Here is a 23550-nt window from a genome sequence, read left to right as displayed (position 1 = left end):
ATGTGCAAGATACCAATTTAAGTCACTCATGCGCCATGAAATACAAGAGTTTCATTATGTAAAAGTAACAGAGAACTAAAAAATAATTAACTAAAATCCTAGACTGAAAGAAAACTGATAAACATTTGATTGCATCCATATCTTCATACAGTTCTGAGATTAACAAAAATGAGTATGTCATCTGTGGTAAAATTAACAGGAAACATATAAGACGAGCATCTTCTATCAACGTCTGAATTAGCTGCGCAATCACATAGAGAACCTCCACTAACTTAAACATGGTGGTATCATGAAATCATAACCCTATCTATGAAGGTCCAGAAGCTCCCCGACAGGCAGACAAACCTGTCACAGAGTCAGTTTCAAGCTTCCCTTTTTCTCTTTCAACAAGGAAAACTCTAAGACTCCTCTAAGAGCAGTATGATAAATGTCAAATACATGTCTGGATCGATCCACGATTAGACAGCTAGATTTTGACCAGTCTAAAGCCTTGAAATTGCAGTCAGAGAAAAAAAAAAAAAAAAAATTAGAATTTAAAAATCAGCTTCTTAAAAAGTGGTTTTAAGAAGGGAGAAAGATCCATGGCAGTTCTCTCAACCAGCTCTAGAAATACTGGGATTAACTAGCACAGCTTTATCAAGCACTACAGTACTACCAGAAAACCTGTAAAGAGGTATTTCCCCCAGTCCAAAACACAAACAAACCCACAACAAAAGATCAGCTTGTCAATATAAGAGGTATTGTTAAGACAAAACATCTTTGTTTGGCATAAGAAATTACTAGAAAATATCATGCTAAGCATCATAAATATAAAAGATAAACTTGAGTAACCATGTCCTTCAACAAACATCAGATCAGTTTTACATGTGTGACCGAATATATATTCCTCCTTCTTGAATATCATCTGTGAATGCATACATTTTCAGAATGCTACCAGGCACACTTCAGGCCTGGCTCTTACCGAGTGAATTAACACTATTTTAAATGTATTTGCATTCTCTACATGTTCTTTTAGTACCAACTGCAGAAAGTTAGTGGAGCTTTAATACAATCAATAAATTGTTCCAAAAAAGTGTGGAACAAAAAGCTCATGCTTTTGTAGTATGAAGAAAGGAGTACAACAGATGTGAAACCACTTTGGGGATGTTTCTGTTTAGACAGACCTGGAAAAATGGAGTTTTCTAACAAATAAAGAGATAGTAGGCAAATCTTATAGGCTTATAATTCTCCACAATGACTCCTGATTTGTTATTATTACCCTGAAACTCTTTAAATGATTTAGAGTCTGAATAATATACACAGAAGTAAGAGATCATGGATAAAGGTACTAGTTCCAGAGATGTGGTACACTGTGGAAGCTTGTTATCCTCAGTGCAACATGATAGGGTTAGAAAAAATGTAGTGTAATTCTAATTTTGGCATCCTACTGATTATGTATACTACTCTTTCTATCCTTTCCATAATAGTGGTCTTGATTAAAGACCATTGTTCAGAAAGGAAAGCACATGCATTTCCAGATGGCATAAATATGCTGCAATGACTAAACAACATTTGATGAACATATGCAGCTCTGGCAGCACACCGGAAAGAAACCGCTGCATTCATGTTATACAAGTACTGTCTGACAAATGTGAGATAAACCACACGGCTAGATTAGGATGGGTAAAACCTCAAAATACACTACCTCCAACTCCAAGGCCTAAAAATGATCAGTAATAAACGTTAAAAAAGAATTGTTATAGCATCAATTCTAGATATCAGCTTGTCCAACAGACGTTAAAATCAAAGTACGTTAACACTTTTCTTTTTCCTGTTTCTGATCAAGCATTTATTCAAAACTGCTAGCTCACAAGGCCAGCTTTAAAATACACGCTTCCTGTTTAGCCTGGTCTCTATTTTCCTGTACATTAAATCTTGATGTTGGTTATTCACACTCAAATTCACCTCTCCTCTCTTGATGACTCTCAGCCCCATTTCTATTCCAAGACCTCATACCTCCCTCCATTCAGCTCCGGAATACCTTATTACCTGCTCAGCATGGCTAAAGAACAGAGATGCTGCCTCCTTCAGATGCTGCCATTTATTCTCTAGGCTGATACAAGTATCAGCATCATGTCTGCTATTAAGGTCTGTGAACCAACACATTCAGCTCGAGTCTCTACCTGCATCTTCTCCGTTTAGTTTTGCTATTAAAGTCAGCCACATTTTGCAATTTATTTCCTTCATGAGAGAAGCAGGTTTATTTTCCTGGTGAGAAATTCAGACATCAAGGATGTGTATCTGTCATCTTCCCTCTCATATTTGGGTTTTCAGGTGGCGTAGTAGTGACTTTTTATGTTTATGCCATAGAACCTACAGAAATCCACCACCCTGACCAAAGAACATAATGGTGAAAAAGTAAGAGTAGCATCTGCCCCAATTACATTCCACAAATCAAGATAATTAGTCACAATGAATGGTCTCAGTCTTACTCTGTGGTAAATACTATGTAACAACATCTTCCTGTCATTCTAGCCACAAAGAAAATAGATGCTTTAGAAAAATGGGTCAAAAAGTGCTCAAGGACCACAGACAAAAAGGAAAACTAAATTACCATGTAAATCAAACACATTTGCCATATATACAGTCAGGCCTTCATCAGGATTTCAGTAGTGACATGTGTGAGGGTCTTGTGAAAGCTGCTGAGCCCAAGTGTTCACCTCACTGTTATCACACTCAAAACCAGTGTACTCATCCATTTCTAATGCCCCTTGAATCTGTTTTGACATTCAAAAAAATCAAGGTGTAGCCTGCCTAAGAGTTAACAGACAAGTCTTGTCCACCCACCCCTCCCACACACAATCTGGCAGAATTATTTTTACCATAAATTAAGAATGCCTTTATCTTGAATAATTTGCACTCTGTGGTGCACTCAGTCATTAAATTGTTAGAGCACCGACTGGTTATTCGTACATTTTTGTATTGCTAGATGATATTAAAGGTGGATATGAACATTGATTTTTTTAACAAAATATAAAGTGATAGAGTTTAGGATACACTGTTAAAATGAATAAAAATTACTAAAGCTATTACAAGATAGACTGGATGCTTGCAGAGAAAGAGCAGAGAAACAAACCTTGCATTACTAATCCAGCAATTTTGTAGGCAACAGTGGAACAGCTTTGGTTGGTTAGCTCCTTTTACTCATTCTCTCAAATACAGGACTGCTACATGAACTTTCTTTTCCAGAGAGAAGATGTTCTTTTTGCAATCCTGCTGCCTTTATCTCCAGATTATATCACTGAAATAAAGATTTCTAAACTGTAACTATGTCAGTCACACATGTAAAACTGATCTGATGTTTGCTGAATGACGCAGTTGCTCAAGTTTATCTTTTACATTTACAATGCTTAGTGTGAGTTAATTTCTAGTAATTTCTTCACAACAATTTCTGCATAACATATTCCCTCCCTTACACTGGTTAGCACGATACTTCTGTTACCACATGTCAAAATAACAGCTTTATTAAAATATCATTTTTCCAAATTTCTTGAATGATTCACTCAAACCCTGTAAGGACTCTTGAAAGCAGAATATCTTAGTTACATAGTTTACAGATTTTTCAAGCTACGAGCAGGCTGATTATTCCTCTGATCTCTTGAACAAGAGAGAATTCATATTTAGTTATTTACAGACAATGAAGACATGTTTTTGCCCCCATCACAGCAAACAAACTTTCACCTGGGTCTCTCAAATATAATTGGTTTGTTGTATATCAATTAGTGCATATAATAATAAAATAAACATTGTACTGTAGTTCTTTAAAAATAAAAAATAGTGGCAGATCAAACACAAACAGATCTCAGCAAGTATATAAATTTTCTTAATAAGTAATCCTGAAAAATCCACAAATGTGTTCAAGTACTTAATATTGTCTTGCTGACATGCCAGGAGAACCACTTTTGGAAATACAACAGTTGTTTTCTGGACATCTCCACACTAGGACAAGTAGGAACGGGAGTAACCCAGGAGAAATGGTTCTTACTTATCTACCTTCAGGCATGGATTTCACTCCAGCACGCTCACTGTAACAGCAGAGTTAAAGTCTCAGTGGCAGGGAACCTCAGGGGAGGTAGTCATGCTGTGTTATTGAGAACAAGACCCGTAAGATTAAGACAAGATCCAGAGACAGACTGTTGCTTTACAATAAGCACCAAACCTCAGGACTGCTTTCTAGTAATCTGTTGTCAGATTGCAGAAAACTGTTGTTATTAATACACAATATTAATAACTCAGTCCCCCTACAGTTTGGAGGACAGGGATGTTTGGAGACTAATGGATAACCAAGATGACTGACCTTGACAGAAATCTCGATTAACAGGCAACATGGAGAAAGCTACCATTACAGTGTGTTCAATAATTGCTATTGACACACGGCAAAATTTTAATTTCTGATTAATTTGCATGTGTGTATACTTGAAATACCCCTTTAAACATCCTTCCGTTTGGTATTCACTCATATTTGCATTCTGGTTTAACATTCTCAGTTTCAACCTATGTCCTAGACAACATCTCATTATCTCTTAATGAGATTAATACTACACTGCTTAATGTATTTCCATATGCAATCTCAGTTACACTGACAAAACCAAAAAACTGAAGTGGTGAACGACTGCTTTAGAAAACCAGTTTCTCAAAGCAGGAAGCAAGACTGCTGTTTTAATTCCTTTGTGAGCCCAGAGAAGTAAAAGGTGGTAGTAAATTCTTCTATTTTCAATTGTTAGCAAAAAAAAAAACCACCTTAAAAAATAAAACTACACTGGATAGTGCCTAAACATTTTTTTTTTTTTTTTCCTGATTCAGTTCAGAGGAGAACAGTATAGATTCAGGCTACAGTAAAAGAATATGGTCAGGTTTATTACAAATAAATAGCAAAATCTATCCATATAATGTTTCTGAGATGGACAGACTATACATAGAGTAACAAATTCTCATTCTAGTTAAAACTCAGCAGCTACAAAACACAGCTGCAAGGTAAAGAGTTCAGTATGAAGTCACAAATATCTATCTCCTATTGCTTTGTGAGTTCAGCAATCAACTAAGTGCACAGAGAAGTAAAAAACGAAACATGCAGCTGAAAATTTGAGGATGGTAGTGCTAGTTCTGCATTAAGTCATTTTAGGCAAGTTAGATTTTTATCCCATTCTAAACTGCAAATATATGAAGCATCATTCAATGATGAAGAGTATGTTTCATGCACTATTTTCTAGTAAGGAAAAAAAAAAAATTAAAATAGGTTGAGACTAAGGGCACAATAACCCACACTTAACAGTTTATATGTATACACACACAAACTAATAAATCTTGTACCTGGTTATGCAAATCATTGATAAGCAGCTTCTGTTAAGAAAATATAGGAATGTAGAGATGCAAGACAAAACTAAAATGAAGTATTTCTGTTAATTGATAGAAACTACTACAAAAAGCATCACTTTACAAACCCAGGACCTTTGTTCACCTAAGAGGTTCCCTTTTAAGACTCATATAGTATGTAGGAGACTAAATCTGATGAGATGTACACACCTGATTTCAATGTGATGGATGCTATTTGCTAATAGGCCACAAGACCAATTCCTGGATTGGAGAATACAGTTTATTAATGGAGAGGATGAGGACACATCTGCATCATTTCTCTCTTCCTACTGATACCTCAGTGTTGAAGGGTTTCTTCCACTCCCTATCTCCTCCCTCCCCCCATTTAAATCAGGTTAAAAGATTTAGAGTAATGTAATGTTGCAATAATCTGGACTGAATGAGCAGTAAAAAAACCCAATCTGTTTCCAAATTCCATTTTTTTGTATCTCTACAGCTCCTAAGAGCACTGGCAAGGTTCTGTTACCACAAATTGCTTACATATCTGTGTTATACTAATAACCCACAGGTATTAACCATGCACCGAGAAGACAATGTGAAGGGAATGTGCACTGAGAAGACAATCTGCTTCTAGGGACAGAACAAAAATCTGTACCTCAAAGTCTTACAAAAAAAAAACAAACCCTTAGATTTGCCATAGATGAACACATGCAAAAAGACAAGGATTTGTGTTATGAAAACCCAAAAAACCCCAAACTGGTACCAGCTACATTTTATACCCAAAAAAGAAATTAAAACTAAATATTAAATGAAATGCCAGACACTATTTGCGTGAGTATCTCAGAGGAATAACAAAAATAATAAAAACAACAAAATAAATCATCCTGTATAGAAAAGCTTTTCCTGGAATGATACAATTGAAAAACTTACTCCTGAAATCATAAACTGTATTTACCTCTCTCTGAAACATATTTCTCTAAGACAACCACATTAAAGATTTGAAAAAACAGAGAATTTAACTTCCTAAAGGATTTTCCAGTGATACTAATCTTTTAGAACCGTTCTAAAATGTTTGACTCAACAAAAAATTGACTCACCAAAAATTGGCTCACCCAGTATTTGACTCACCAAAAATTTCAAATATATACATGTAATTTGGCTTCAAATTTTACATCTCAAACCAAAGAGCCTTCAGCATGCTGTTTGTCACGCTCCAACTCCACGTGCTGTTTGACATCTAACAGGCAGTAATTAGCATTCTGTAAAATCCTAAAATCAGACAGTTTACAGTGTTTATAGTGAGGTAGCAAAATTAGAATAGTACTGACCCACCAGAAAACTGCTGTCCTTGCTCTGCTTATTGGACAATGAAATTAGGAACTTGTTTTAAAATTAAAGTTTGCTCTGAACAATTATGTCAGAATTACTAATATACAGTAACTTCATAAAATAAGTGAACAAGCAAAGATGTATATATTTCACATCACTGCAATTTAAGGGAAGAAGACAACAGGAAGTGTAACACGTTCCTCATAAGTACTTTTTTTTTTTTTTTTTTGAATACAAGACATCTCAAATTTGCTTTTTTCTTACATTTCAAGAGAATTATAACTGTAGCAGAACTAGTGTATCTGCTGAAATCAACTAAAGCATTTACTCAAAGCTTTGAGAGTTAAAACATACCCATTCAATATTTTATACTGGTAAAAGTTCTATTTTAGTGAACACAAAATTTAACAAAACATAATTATCCTGAGCTTGAGGGTTTCTCTGTGCTATTGCAGGTAGAAAGATGAAGACTTCCTCTGGAGCTGTAAAAGCAGTTCTGAAGAGAAACACAGGTGACATTCTTGCTGTTTCTTCAGCCTCTGACTGTTCATCCTTTCAGAGAATATGGGACTACAGTCTTGCAGTGAAGTTTTAAAACCCACACACAATAATCTCTTTTCCAGAGCATCTACTGTCCTCTATATTCTTCTTAGGAAACTAAGACTTGTCAATATGCCATAATTTAAAGATCTTCCTCCTAAAATGAAAGCATTTGTACTCAGCTGTACAAGTAAAAGTAAGCCTTGATGTCTGCACAGAGATTTAAAATACACAGCATGTATGCCAAAAAGGGAAAATCTGAAGGAATTGAGAGAAAGGGAGGGGAGACAATACAATAACATCAGGAGGGAGAAAGGACAACTGACAATTTTTCTTGTATAAATCAAACCAACATCTGTTATTTCACTATTTTAAGACTATTTTACAGCTATTTTTAACATATTTAGACCATCATTGCACTTGTAAAACAAGAAAATGCCATTTATTTAAAATAGGGTTTAAAAAAGTTAAATGACTATTTTTGGTTTAATTGGATAGTTCCAGTGAAATCCACAAATACTAACAGGTAGAGAGAAACTGCAGGAGTATTTATTCATTGCAGTGTTTGATTCTTCCTTTCTCAACAATCCCTCATTTTTAAACATATATACTACTGGCATTTTAAACTTACCTCTCCCCAGCAGTTCTCCAAACCATTGTTCACTGGAAGCAGCAATCAAATAGCTTATTACAATCAAATAGCTATACAAGGAAAATATCATAACTTAATTCTCCAGGACTTACTTCAAAGATTGTAAGATATTAATATTTATTTGGGGAGGGACCTTTTTTTTTTTTTAAATAAGCTTTTCTTACCTCAAGGCTACAGAAGTAATCCACTGCATTTAAAGTGTACCTACAAGATCTGAAGAGTTCATAACGGTACACGAGGTGAGATGAAAATTGTGTAGCAGTTACAAGTTTGAGATTATGCAAAAGATAACACTATGTTTTTATTACATAAGGCATATTAGTAGGCTATTTCTAAACCGGACTTCTGAGAAACTCATTCAAGTGTATGCTCTTAAATCCTGGAGTACGTAGACATTAATGATATAGAAGAGTCATTGCTTTTACACTGACCTAAAAATTAATCCTTTTATCTTTCTGCCTTTTCAGCTGAGCAGTTAGTCGAATTGCCTGGGAAACAATCTGAACTCTCGGTGACCTTTGTTATCCAAACAACATATCCTCAGTCGTCTGCAGCAAAGTAACTATTCAAACCTCGAACCAAGACAGCCTGGACAGCGTAGAGAGCTCTACTAGTTCTACTTCACCCATTCAGCATGCTGGCAAAAGTTTTGGTTAGCAGGATATCTCCAACTATTTTTAATTTGTAGTAAATTCATAATGAACTCACAGAACCGAACACAGACAAGGAAATGAAAGAGAAAAATAACAGCATCTCTTCCATCGGTCTAATTGGCAACACTACTGTATCTAAGGTAGAATTCCTTAAGACCATATCCTCCCTGTTTACAAATTTATGCAAAGGGTAAGAAAAAACAGAGTCTGTCACATTACCATAAAAAAAGGAGACTGCTAGCACTCAAAAAATTGTTCATCAAAGGCTATTTAATCAATTTAATTGCCAGTACAAAAAAAAAAAATCTTGCCGGATTTCCATTATTTATTATATGTGGAGTGACTCGGTAAAGTACTTGGAAAGATTTACTTCCAAGTGGTCACCTACTTAGATCAAGCGCTAAATCACTGACTCTGTGATGGTGTTTGTTTAGGTGGCAGCAGTTTAGCTGGCCCAGCCTCAATGGCCCCTTACTGAGATCTCTGTGTGTGTGGCCCATTTTGCACTGCAGCTGGCTTGACACACAAGTCTCACTGTATACCAAACCCATTGTTATTTTAATGTGACTCTTAACAGTCTACTTTGCCCTCACCACCCTAAAAACAGTTCCTAAGGGCAGAGTGCTGAACACCCTACGGCAAAGCCACCTGTCATAAGGAAGATAAATCACAAAACACATCAGAATTTCTAAAGGCATGATTTTTTTAGGCTTAGCTACATCAGGCTGAGATACAGCTAGAACAAGTATTTATAGAACTCAGCATTTTACCCTTTTCTGATCAACCTTTCAAAAAGGAAGAAAATACTAAAACCCTTACAGACTTCCCTTACGTTAGATTATGATTCTTATTCTTTTAAAATTACATGCAACTATGATGCTGCAAGATTAACACCTTACATAGATATCTCCTCTAAATCAAATATGAATTATCTCTGTCTTGGAGAAGTTTTGCACCCATTCAAAAAAAAACAAAACAAAACAACCAAAAGCATCAGCACCTAAACAGATGCGTTCATTACATAAATCTTACATATACATCATTATTCTATGTTAATCATTACAAACCCTTTTAAAAGGATTTGGAGATACAGATTTGGTTTCATCCTATCAGAATAGTGCTGGAGCAGTAGCAAGAATTTACATTTAAGCATCTAGCTTAGGTGGTAGACACCAGTTCATGGAAGGAAACCACCTGTTCATCAGCTAAAAAACAGGTGAATTGGATCGTAAATTGAAGTTTTTTGAATTACTGTTACACAGATGCTGTAAATTATTTCCCTGATCTTTACTTATGCTGATGCTAAAAGCTGTACAAAAAACTGTCAAAGGAATTTCACATCTGGATGCAGACTGCCTTCTTACACCCCTCTAAATCGTCTCCTTGGCCCTCAAAACAGGACTCTGGCTAACAAGTGTAGGTCCAGTCTTAATGGCCTAGTACAAAAGAGGGGGAAGTAATTATGAGGCACCACAAACAAGTTTTTAATCCCTAAACTTATTTACTTCCACGAGCAAATAAGGAATAATTATTCTTCATGAGCAAATAAGGAATAATTATTCTTCCCTATCAGCTAGGAAAGGAAAACCAAAATGATCACTGAGGACTTGTTTGTAAGCTTCCCTCAATGAGGAGACGTTTACAATGACAACTTTATTGTTATAGCGGAGAATCATCTGTCAGACTTGCCACTCTAGACTACAAAAGACCCAACAAACTTTGAGCAACCACTCTGTGGTATCTAATGAGGAATGCTAAACTTGATTTCATGAGGCAACTTGCAAAAACTACATCGTCCACCCGACTGTTCTTCAAATTATGTGTGTCTGTAATTAAAAGTTCCTTAGTGAAGATATTCATTACACCATGGACCAGTGGAGTTCACATATACAGTAGTCTGGACAGGCAAGCAGATTCACAGGTTTTTGGGATACAGAACACCTATTAAGTCATCTAATGTACTCTACTGCCAATGCAGAATAGTTACTTACAGTGCATTTTCCATTCCTTTGTCCAGTCCATTTTTAAGTGACTAACGCAATGGGGCTGCTACCACTTCTTCTGGCAAACACTTCAGCAGTAAAACAAATTTCAGCGTCAGAAAATATTTCCCAATAATATGCCTGCATTTTCCTTTGCCTAATATCACTCTATTATTTTTATTTGCACTCCGCTATAGACCACCCAATACAGTTTTGGCACATAATTATATTTTAGGGAAGCAGATCTGTAGCAGGCTGCTCCAAAGAGGCAAAAATTATTTCAAATACCACAGTTTAGTACAGTTATGGAAACAAAAATTCGGTATCTAACACATTTTATCATAATCAAGTGACTATTAACAGTCACTAGTCCAAAGTCAGCTACAGATATTTCTCTACCAGAAGACTGGAAAACAAATATGCAAGAGCAAGACTGAAAAAAAAAAAAAACCTCAGAAAAATAGATTACTGAAAACAGAATATTTCAGATTTATACATTCACGAAGTCCTTGAAAACTGCACGTGTCTATAAATTATAATATATATATTATATATAGTATATCTCAACATTGGTAATTATAAACCTAAAAATTATACTCATCAAGAGAAAAATCATGACACTGGTGACATAGCTAATTTTACTTCACATCAGTCAATAATGATTAAATTACTGACATGTAACACTGTAAACACTGCTTTTTAAGGCTTAAAATTTTAAACACTAACTTCTGAAGCACTACCATATGAAAGCTTTTCTTATGACAAATTAGATCTGTTTAGTATGTCCCTAGTCTATATACAAAGCATGCTAATCATGTGCAGTGTGTTTCACATTTGCAGATATTTGCAAGAAAAAGGGATGGACAGACACACCAAGATGGTGCACACAGATGTGGCAGTAGACTTCTTCCACACGGATGTGATATACAAAAAAAAGAGTTGTAGTTTATATCTTTTTCTGCCTTCTCAGACACATTCTTTTTGTGAATTACAGTAACAAAAATTAGTAAACACCATACTATTATTAACTAGTGTGAATTATAAATACATCAAGACTGTTACTTAAAATTATTCATTTAAACTATGGTAACTACAAATAAATATGGATTTTTTTTAACAAGGAGACAGAATAAGAACCAACTTGTCTTACAAACTGAAAAAACTTACCACTGTGCATTCTTTAAGATACTTTTAACATGTTCATTCCAGCTGGGGTATACCCATCACATACCTAAACCTCACAGACTTTTCAGCCAGCAGTTATTTATAGACTGTATAGATACCACTTGTAAATAAGGGCCCAGGACAGAACTCAACTGAATCTATGATGTATTCATAAGAAAAAGGGCACATTATTTTCTAGAAATTTTACTCTTAACTTTTGATAGGAATTAGCGGCTTATCCAGACTGATGGAGAACTGTGGCAGAGCACTGTACTGGAAGTTACTGGCTGAGATGGGCATAGGTAACTGTTGGTGATCAACGTTGTGTCGTAGGTAGATTTCATTAAAATTAATTAATCAATTTTGTGTATACAAGCAAGCATGTACCTCTAACAAAAGGCATACTGATTTTCCAAGAGTAAAAGATTTATTCTTAGGCACCTATGTATTCATTTGATGAAAAAACCTGCAGTGATAGATAGCTGCATGAATTGATAAGCATTTTATAGCTCACAATGTATAACAATGCATTTCAGAAGTTCGGGGGGGTTTTTAACTAAAAAGTGTTAACCATATTATTTAAGACTAAGCAGAAGATTAAGTATTCAAAACACAACCAACCACATCATGCATACCTTTCTGTAATCTTTTGTTATATATCAAATGAGAAAAACACTGGTTTAAGAATAGTAATCTTCTAATTATTCCTGATAATTTAATGGATTTTTCTCACAATGGTGATTAATAATATAATGGGGTAGGAGAGGAGAAATAGGGAACTTGAAAGCAGTGTTATGTGCACTATTGTCAAAATTGGAAATGATTGTTCGTTTTCCTTTATGTCCACATTTTTAAACAAAAACATGAAAACTAACTACATCTCTCGATTTGACTGCAGGTAGCACATCTAACAAAAGAAACACAGTACAGTTTAACAAAAAGCTCCCCTCTACATACATGTGACCATTGTCTCCCTGTCCCCCCCACCACCCCATCACCCTGCAATGATCTTCCCAAGACAGGGATGGTTGTAATTTGTGTACATACACAGTTGCTGAAATATGAAAAGAGAAGGAAAAAATATTCGTAACAACCAAACAAAAGACAAGGACAAACATTGAGTAAGAAAAATAAGTACTGATAAGAGATAAAGACTGGTTTTAAGTCATGTTTAAGTTGCAAATTTCTCTGGGCTTCCTCTGCGGTGGATGTACGTTTAACTGAATTAGTCCTCTGGATGCAGAGAGGCCAAGAAGATTAATTTCCTAATCTGAAGCTGAAAGATATACATCGTGACTACTTTCACACAGAATTTGCAAAATGTTTGAAACATATTCTATTATACACCTGAAAGCTATTTAATTCTGACCAAGGCTTTGGCAATTTTCTGACAAAGGCTTTGGCAATTTTATTTGTAGGCATTAGTTTAGCACAGGAGCAAAAAGGTGTATTTTCACCCAAGAAATAACATCTTTTCTAAAACCACTCTTTTGACAAAGCTAAAAGCATGTATAGCAATCAGGACACTTTGAATTTTCAGTTTCTTTGGCCAGATTATTATTTTCCCAAATTGACATAAAGATGTTTTCATATGAATTAAATTTCTCGTAAGCCTTAATTGATGGAAACATATTAGGTGGGCCCGCATACATGAAGATATTTTTCCTTAATAAAAATATAGTATGTATTTCATCTGTCTGGTATTTAGAATATATTATGTGTGACACAGACAAGAAAAAAAGGATTCTTAAAATTAGTGCTCTTATTTTCTAAGTACAATTTGATCCTAACCTTGTAACCCTGCTGTAATGTAGTACTTTTCACCTAGACCCTTTGTGAACAGAACTCAGCTCTTTGTGCTCACAAGTATCAAGAAGGGGGTACAGAGCCCAGAAGACCTTAGGTAAATCCACAGAAATATTGATAATGCTGATTAGAATACTTACATCACCTAAATTTTGGCACCTCAGCCAAGAACTACTAAAATTTCCTATATTGCACAAGAAAAAAGGCCTATAATGAAGCACCCTTAAGATGCTGAACTTCATTCCAGTGAATCTCTCTTTCTCTGCTTACTAAAATGAAGCCAAGACTCTGACAATAAGCTTTGACAGTAAGTGAGCTGCTACTGATTAGGTAATCTGAATGGCCACCCTCTTTAAAATGTTTTTCCTCATCTCATCTAAGAGATACACAAAATATACACATACTCCCAATTCAGGTTTGTGACGAATACCTATTCATTGCCTATTTCCAGTTTAGAGGAAAAAAGAATTTCTGCCTTCCACTTCCAACAGACACATGTCAGATGAGGTAGTTTCTTCGTTTTGGTTTGATTTTTTCGTTACAAGTCAGACACTTCTGCTAGTTTCTTAAAAGGTGATACCTGCCAAAATTAACCAAATAAGAAGCAAAATATGTCCCAATGGTCTGAAGAAGTCTTTCAAAACAAAGCAGGTAGGACCATCGCTAGACACTTTGCTCCCAGACTCCACGCCAGATTTTTTTTCCATAAGAAACAAAGAGATATGGCCAAAGACATTCCTACTCTTCTCTATCTGCAATCTTGTCTCCCATTTCACCCCACAGTTTTCTTCCCCTCAATAATGTCAGTGGAACTGATTGCAGAACTGTGCCCTAAACTGGATCAGTGCAATTTTAAATCAGTCCTTTTTAAAGCCAAATGATTCCAGTAATGTGGCTCAGTGATCAGTCAGTCCAACTGCTACCCTAGCACAACTGAAGATGTGACAAACCTTTGAAAGGTAGAGTATTAATTTTTGGAGGAGAAAAAATAAAATTTAAAAAAAAGAGTACAAGCAAGGAGGATTACTTTAAATTAGCTTCTTCCCCAGGAAAGCTTTAACACCAAGTCACAACTTGAAATAACCAAAAGTGCCTACAGATACAGATTATACTGGTTTCTTTCTTGCTTTAAGAAAGTCCATTCCCTTGCAGCCAAGAAACCAACATGGAACCACATTACCAGTTGTAATTTAATGCACTTTCAAGGAGGAAACAACTTTAGTGTTACCTTCCAACATATTTTAAGTAATAGAAAGGCTCATTTAAAAAGTGTTTGAGAATTTGAAAAAATCTTACTTAAATTTTAATATTTTTCTTTATTTAGGTGAGTATAGAGAAGAAAGAAGAAATGAGCAAAGCAGAAATGCACTGGGGGCTGTAATTACAAAGGGGAAGCATATTTCCCAAGTTAGGAATTAAAAACAAAGTTACAACTTACGGAACCTATCAGCTTAATACTAAACTGCAGCTCCAACATGTAGGCATAACATGCTTTAAAAAAACAAAACATAAACCATAGAATGGTTTAGGTTGGAAGGGTCCTTAAAGACCATCCAGTCCCACACCCCCTGCCCTGGGCAGGGACACCTTCCACCAGCCCAGGCTGCCCAAAGCCCCGTCCAACCTGGCCTTGAGCCCTTCCAGGGAGGGGGCAGCCACAGCTTCTCTGGGAAACCTGTGCCAGGGCCTCACCACCCGCACAGGGAAGAATTTCTTCCTTAGACCTAAACCAAATACGCCCTCCTTCAGTTCAAAACCATTACCCCTCATGCTATCGCTACACTAATCCAAAACTTAAATAGAGAACTAATACTTATACTCAGTAACATTTAAGAAAGTAACATGGAAATAGTTCTATTGATACCAGGTTTTGATAGGAAACCACAAACTTGTTTCTAGTTTGGCCTGTGGTAGAGTTCACAATATTCATTCAATCTGAAACACATCTACTTGATTTTGAAAAACCTAATAAAATACAGAAATGTACCAAGAAGGTCCTTCTCAACTGTTAAACTACGACTGTTAAATTCAAACATATAACTATACTTACAGAGCCATCTTTCAGATTTCTTTCATAGGAGAAATGACACTCCATATTTTCTTCATCTCTTGAAATAGAAAAGTTATATTTGCCAGCTGATTCTTCTCCAGCTATCAGTGCCTTCTTCAGTTCTTCAACATACTTTTCTCTATTCATTTCCATGTCAGCAGCCTCCCTAGAAATTTCAGCTTCAGAAACTATCAGAAAGAAACATGCGAGAAATAAATACTCATATGCATGTGAACATGTATATATATATTTATATGTACATACAGACACACACACCCCTTAAGGGACAGGCAAATACTAGGAAACTATTCTTTCCTGGACATATATCAGTGTGCCAGACACTAATGGAAATGTAGCAGGGATACTGTGCTTTTCCTAAGAATTAAGTTCTGACCCTTCCTTTTCCGTCTGAAAATGATTCATTGCTACTAGTCCACATTTCTACTTGCCTAAAGTAATTCAGAATAACACTAACCTTATAACAAAGTACAATGCTTTAACTATGATTTATTGTACCCTCTCAGTTCTCTTTGAAAAATGTGTTATTTAAACCCTGTAAGACAACAGATGCAACTGTCTCCTCACACATTCTTGATCCAGTTTTCCAAGTTTGTAACTTATAACCTTAGAACAAAATACACTGTCAATTTACAAATGAAGCTACACCTAGTGACTTAAGAATCCATTTTTTACTGTTTACATTCAAGGACCACTAAGTGGGGGATGCATCACCAGTTTGCATCAGGTCCATGAAGAAAATTTTATTCCATTCCTTTGAAAACAAAGAATAGTTGACTAAGGTACAGAACAGGCCAATAAAAAGGTACTGTCATTAAGAATAATTATAACCTTCCCTGTCTGCTTCTGATAATTTATTTCTTCCTAAATCTTCTTTTGGTTAACCTTCAAACTGAAATGGCAAGTTACCAAGACTCATCATCTTTCACTAGCAGTAGCAAGGAGGAGTTCTTGATTTTACCACCTGGGCCCCTGGTTATTTGCCTTTTTATTTTATTCTGCATACTGTTTCTTCGGTACTTTTAGAGATCAAATATTAATCAGAACAATGATCTCAATGAGGGGTGCAGAACTTCTTTCACAGACTCTAAAGAGAGGATGTATATAATGTAACGTAGGCTTTAATGTCTAGCCTACCAATACAGTATTTTAGATGGTTTACTTGATTAACAGAGGTGTTTCCTCTTTTTCTGCACAACCTTCTGAGGAAGACTGCTCTAGATTGTCATTTACCCCTGCTTGCTCTTAGATCTTTCTAGCAATTGCTCTGCATTTGAGAAAGCAAGATAAGCAAAAGGACATTAGTTTGTGACAGCCTGAAAAGAAAAAAAAAAAAACAAAAAACAAAAACCACAAAACAGTGAACAAATCCAAAACAAAAAAGCAAATTAAAACATACTCAGCAAACCCCCCAAAACCCAACAAAAAAAAAAAACTCAAAACACATCTTTCACAGAACTGTGACTTAAAGTATGCCACTTAAGACCCCTATTAATAACTGTATTTTTTCTCTATACAAATACCTTTGAATACAGTTTCTTATTGAGACATAAGCCTGCAAATGTACTGCAATCATACCGAAACAGAACAGCATTTCAGTCAAATATGAGCCTATTCAAATTGCCTCACTTTTCTCCAATTTTCTTTTTGACACCCTAGCTAACCTCGTATTGCAAAGGAGGTAGTGCATATCAAATCAATCCATCATATAAAAATAAAGCAAAGAGGTAAATGTATAATTATTTGCTAAGAACTGTTATATCCTCACACACCTCAGGATTTCTGGATTAATTCTGCACATTTGGTAATTTTAGCTTGTTTTCAGACTCAGTGTGGTTGAGTTTGGAAGAGAACTGTGGAGATTGTCTAGTTCAACTAGATCAAAGAAGGGTCAACTAAAAAGGTTGCTCAGGACTACATTTTGAATGGAGTTTGAATATCCCAAAGGCCTGAGGCTACCCATCCACTCCAGGCAATCTGTTCTGGTCACCCCTATGGTAAAAAAAAGCTTCTTCCTCTGTTTACATGGAAGTCCTTGTATTTCAGTTTGTGTTCATTGCCTCATATCCTTTCACTGACAAGAACCTGCTACAGACCCTGCTACATCTCCTTTATTCCCTCTCATCAGGGAGTAATAAAAAAAAAATAAAATAAAAAAAAAAAAATACACATTGACAAAAACTCCTTGAGCTCTCTCTCCTCCAGGCTGCACAGCCCCAGCTCTCTCAACTTCTCCTAGCATGACAGATGCTCAAGTCCTTCAGTTGTCTTCATGGACTCAAATCTGTATGTTCATGTCTTTCTCTTACTGCAGAGCCGGAACAGAACACCGCGACATGGGTCTCGCCAGAGCTGAGCAGAAGGGAAGGATCACCTCCCTTGACCTGCTGGCAACACTCTTCCTAGTTTAGCCCAGGAAGCTGTTGGCTGTATTTGCCACAAGGCCACATTGCTGGCCCAACTTCTTGTCCACCAGGACTCCAAGATCCTTTTCAAAAGGCACCTGTTTCCAGCCAAAGGCACCAGTACAGTCTGGGGGCTTCTTCCTCACCAGGTATATAGTTTTGTTTTTCCCTTTGTGAATTTCATGAGATTCCTGTCAGCCCATTTCTCCAGCCTGTCCAGGTCCCTTATAATGGCAACCCATTCCTCTTATCAACCCTTCCCCCAGTTTTGCATCACCCATAAACTTGCTGAGGATGCACTGTGTCATCATCCAAGTGATTAATGAAGATGTACAGTACCAGACCCACTACTGACCCCTGTGTTACAGGGCCACTAGCTGGCCTCCAGCTTGACTTCATGCTACTACTCTTTGAAACCTGGTTGAACTGGTTAAGCTCAATCTATTTCACTGTTCATTTATCTAGTCCATACTTCACCAGTTTGTCATGAGGATGATAGAGGATGCAGTGCTGAAACTCTTGCTAGCTAAAGCCAAAATAAACAGCATCCACTGCCCTTCCCCTATTCAATAAGCTAGTAATTTCAGAGGTTATTGGGTGGGTTAGGCATGATTTCCTCTTTGTAAATCCATCCTGACTACTCACCATCTTGTCCCTAGTATTTTTTGAAATTGTTTCCATGATTATTCCTCCAACAGCCTCTGGATGGCCAGTTACCCAAATCCATCACCTTACTCATCCCAAAGTTAGGAGACAGTTCTTTCAGTACTTAAAGCTATCCCCTGATGGCTATTACCTTGCAAAAATAACCAAGAGTGGTCTCACAATGACATGGTCCAGATCCCTCAGTACTCAGTCTTATCCAAACAGGTTCCATGGAGCACCCAGTTTCTCAAGATACTCTCTAACCTCATGCTCCTCCAAGGGTAAGTCAGGAGCAAAGGAGACTTTCCCACTGATCTGAGGGACCTGAGATTTCTAAAGGCAAATCTTAACCAACAAAGACCAAGGCAAAGAAGGCACTGAGCAGTACCTCAGCTTTTTCTATGTCCTTTGTCACCAGCCCCCTGCCCCACTCTGCAGCAGGCCCACAGTTTCCCTTATCTTCCTTCTGGTGCCAATTAGCCTGCAGAAGTCATAGTTGCCCTTCACATCCCTTGCCAGATGCTGTTCCAGGTGGGGTCTAGCTTTCCTAACCCCCTCCCTGCATATCTCTGTGCCCCTCTCTGGACAACTTCCCCTAACTTCCACCTCTCGCTTCCTTTTCACACCTGAGTTCAGCCAGGAGCTCCTTGTTCATCCATGCAGGCCTACTGCCACCTTTGCTTGATTTCCTGTTGTGAGATGAACTATTTTTGAGCCTGGAAGAGGTAACACCTGAAAAATCAACCACCTCTCCTGGACCTCTCTTCTCTCCAGAGCTGTATCCTATGGGATTCTTTTAAAGAGACCCTGGAAGAGGTCAATGTCTGCTCTCTTGAAATCTAGGGTTATTATCCTGCTTTTTATTATCCTCCTGTTCCCTCCTCGCACAATCCTGAACTCCACCACTCAGGAGTCACTGAAACCAAAGGCTGTCCCCAGTTTTAACTTACCCAACCAGCTCTTCCTTCTTCATAAGTATTAGCTGTTGTAGTCCTACTCTCTACATATCTCACAGTGTGGAAAACATGTAGATTTTACTGATCATAGACTTAATTGGGAGGGGGTTTGTTCGGGTCTTTTGTTGGGTTTTATGACCTAATGACAGGTCACAATAATCAGTTAGGTCATCTATTTACAAAGAAATCAACTATTTTTGCACACAAAAAAGGAAATGCTACCTTGAGAATCAATGTAAGTGATTACCATATCTGCAAAAATCTGATGAGGCAGGTCAGTCACTAACACCCCACTCTATTACTCTGTTTATAAGACACAGGTGAACAGCTAGGTGAAAAAGGAGACACAGGTGGCAAGAGAGAGCATGCTACTGTCAGCACTTCAAGGAAACAAACAGTTGACCCAAAGAGAAAATACCCTGTTTTGTGGAAAATGTCAGCCTGCAGATATATTCAGTTAAAAGCATCAGAAATGGGTCAGAATCACATTAGTTATCCCCTAGCACCAGGCATTTTTTTCCTAGGCAGATTCAAAAGCTAGAAAGCAAAGGGATGTAAGGGAACTGAATTGCTTTGGAGTTACAATAGAAGAAAAAAAAGAAAAAAGAAAAAAGAATGGAAGTAGACTCAGTAAAATATGAGCAAGTGAATCTTTGCCACACTAAGATGTGAAATGCCAGTCTGAAGTCTGTCACAAAGATCCCCATATTCTCCTTAAGAGACAACACTTAAAAATGATTATTCTCTGCACCCCTGTTCTTTTGAAGATACAAGATGAAATCTGTCACACTCACACTAGCCTAACGGAAAGTAAATGGACAAGGCACAACACAGATTTTATCACGTGTGACAACACAACATTCAGCAGATGTCACAAATTGCAGAAATGTCATTATAGCTTAACAAGAATATAGGAGTGCTGTGAAGCATGCATTAGAATAAAACAGAAATAAAATAATAATCAGTATTCCTAGACTGAAGAAGATGCTTCTATCCTTACATTTTAAGTTGCACTATCTATATTGCAGAGAAGGGGAAAAAAAAAATTATGGGCTTAGTAAAAAGAGGCCAGGGAGAGGTGTGGCATATTATAACTGTATGTCCCTACAGATCCCCCCTGTAAACTCAAAATGTGTGGTCTTCATAAAAGCGCATCTCCCAAAATGGAAACTGTATTCTGCTGTCCATTAGACATAATAGACAAACTACATGAATGTTTTTTATACTGATGAGCTTTAGGTCACTGAAATACTCTGAGACACCTAATAATCTAAAGATTCAAAACATTTATATTCTAGTATCATCATTTAAAGAACATGTTACACTTGTCAAATTTATTTCTACAACACAACAAGACAAATTTAAAACAAAGCAAAAGTAAGCAGTAGCCCTCTTCACTAAATTGGGGTTAAAAAGTCTTGACGGAAGGGAACACAGGGCACAGAGAGAAATGGATAAAGGTGTAACATTATTTTTTTCACTGCATCGACATCACAACCATATTTTCTGTAATACGTAAAACCCTCTCCTAATACATGAAAAGAAAGAGGTTAAGACAGAGGGCCACTTATAAAGCCAGCTAGTACTTGTCCTAAAAACAGGACTTCTGAGTGCAAATCATACTATTTAGATGCAATGCAGTATCACTGCCTCCTCCCCTATAAACCAGACACATCTGCAGCTATCACACAGGGACATGAACAAGAGCAAAGCCAGCATGCAGCTCTGCAAACATGAAAAGAAAGACCTAGAAGCAAGCACCTGCTAAGGCGAAGTCAGTTGGGCATTAATCCTCCTGCATTAACTGACAGCTATGAATTTCAGAACAGGGCTTGGTACTGTCACAGACAGTTCTGCGAAGCTGAAGGATGTAAACTTAAAACAGCCACTGCATGTACTATCGGTTCTTCCCTACCTCATTGTTAAGACAACTGTTCAACCCTCAGTGCCAACAATATAACTGAACAAATCAAATCATCTTAGATGAGCTAGTAAAAGTATTTTCCAAGATTTTAAAAAATTATTTTAAGCATGAAATGGATGTTAATCAGAAAGGCTTAAGACTTTGACAATTGCCAATTGCATCTTGGGGTTTTTTTTAAACTGAAAGCAGCATTTTTAATTTTCATATAAAGAATGATACAGTGGAACTACTGTTAGGAAAAAAGCTCAGCCTACAAGTCTGAACAACTGGGGCTACAGTGCTGGTCAACACTCATCTTGCAGAGCTAACAATCAACTACAAATAGCGAGAATTGAGTCGGAAAGAAAGGCAAGAAATTTACCATCAAAACATCTCTATTTTATTACAAGCTACAGCCACCAATCATTTCCTCATTAGCTAGCTTATTTCTTATTCAGGACACTGACAGAGTTGAGAAAGAAAAGGCCACTAGTATGCCAGCAATCCCTGTAAGTCCACTAAAACAGTACTGACAGAAAAGTGAAATCCCCTGCAGTATGAGACAAAGACAGGCAGAAAAAAAAAGTAAGTTGGAAATACTTGTAAAAATAAGTGTTTGTCTAGAACAATGATTTCAACACTGAGAAAAATTAGATAAACTTTTAATGAAAACTAAAATACCAGAGATACTAATATTCTGTGATACAGCACTGGATTTTTTCCTCATGTGGTGCCTGTATATTCTGCATGTTCCTTTGTCTTATAAAACTGGCAGGACTGATCAATTGTTAGAGAAACACAAAATGTATAAATCCATATAACTGTAGTTCTTTTACCCAATACCAAGTGAATATACTAGATCATATTGCATATTGTGGGTGTGCAACACCCACACCCACAATTTACTTCCCCCCCCCCCCCCCCCTTTAAATAGGGCTGCTAACACTTTTCATCATCACATTAAATATACAAAAACCATAAAAGACAACTCCATCAGCAACTCTCATTCACTTCCTGGTAGGTCTTGCCAAGCAAAATAATCCACAGCATGAGAAACCCAAAAGGGATTTCCCATAGTAAGAATTTTCTGACCACTGCTTTCCCTTCTCCCAGGTTTTGAATCTAAGCACTCTCAACTGTGAAGTAGTAACTCAGAAAAAGTGATTAAAACAAACACTGAATGTATGAAAACTCAGATCTATGCCATAAGAAACTCTCATGCATGAGAACTTCAACTCCTAATGAAATTATTCAACAGACTATACAAATGCAATAGGAATTTCTTAGAAACTACTCAGATTCTTGCAGAAGAAATAGAAGCACTCTTCTTTGGATGAGTACCCAGTGCTCATGCTAAACTGTTGTGGGTTTCTTTCCTTCCTTTTAATAGAGTGAGGTCATTTTGCTTTCACTGGTCCTCTGTCTTGGGAAATGATCATCCAGCCATTCTGCCAGATGCAGGAAGTTAACAAAATGAGAACTGTGTTTATGTACTTTTTCTATACTCTTCCAATTATAGTAACATAGCTTTACTTAGAAAAATAACAGACTCGAAGAATAAGCTTTTTTAATTGGGGGATTTTAAAGTTACAGAAGAACAACAAGAAAAGCTTTTAAACAGAAAAATTAGCATGCTCAATTAGTTAAATATTTATCAATGTTAACATCCTTTTTGCTATTTTGAAAATCACAGAACAGTTTGGGTTGGAAGGGACCTTAAAGACCATCCAGTTCCACCCCCCTGCCCTGGGCAGGGCCACCTTCCACCAGCCCAGGTTGCCCAAAGCCCCGTCCAACCTGGCCTTGAACCCTTCCAGGGAGGGGGCAGCCACAGCTTCTCTGGGAAACCTGTGCCAGGGCCTCACCACCCTCACAGGGAAGATTTTCTTCCTTTTATCTAATGTAAATCTACCCTCTGTCACTTTAAAACCGTTACCCCTCATCCTATCACAAAATTTATAGTTTGACTATCCAGTTGTCAGATCAAGACAGAAAAGCCTTTCATACCAGACTACAGGGAACCAGCACTAGAACATGTATGTCTTGTGCGTGCACTCCTAATCAATAGTGTGTTTGAAATGTTAAAAAGAATATG

At 36.9% G+C, this 23550-nt stretch overlaps 1 protein-coding gene across 3 annotated transcripts in view; it reads right to left on the bottom strand.

The window, feature by feature from the left end:
- XRCC4 (X-ray repair cross complementing 4) overlaps positions 1–23550 on the bottom strand; it is a 184402-nt gene that overhangs the window by 142686 nt on the left and 18166 nt on the right. For all 3 annotated transcript variants that reach the window (XM_074932009.1, XM_074932007.1, XM_074932008.1), the window contains exon 3: positions 15529–15716. In XM_074932009.1, coding sequence (XP_074788110.1) covers positions 15529–15716 — 188 coding nt within the window. The remainder of the gene's footprint in view (positions 1–15528; positions 15717–23550) is intronic.

The sequence above is a fragment of the Athene noctua genome, chromosome Z, assembly GCF_965140245.1.
Source record: "Athene noctua chromosome Z, bAthNoc1.hap1.1, whole genome shotgun sequence".
Classification (NCBI taxonomy): domain Eukaryota; kingdom Metazoa; phylum Chordata; class Aves; order Strigiformes; family Strigidae; genus Athene; species Athene noctua.
The sequence above is the reverse complement of the archived record's forward strand: the minus strand, read 5'-3'. Positions and strand labels throughout refer to the sequence as shown.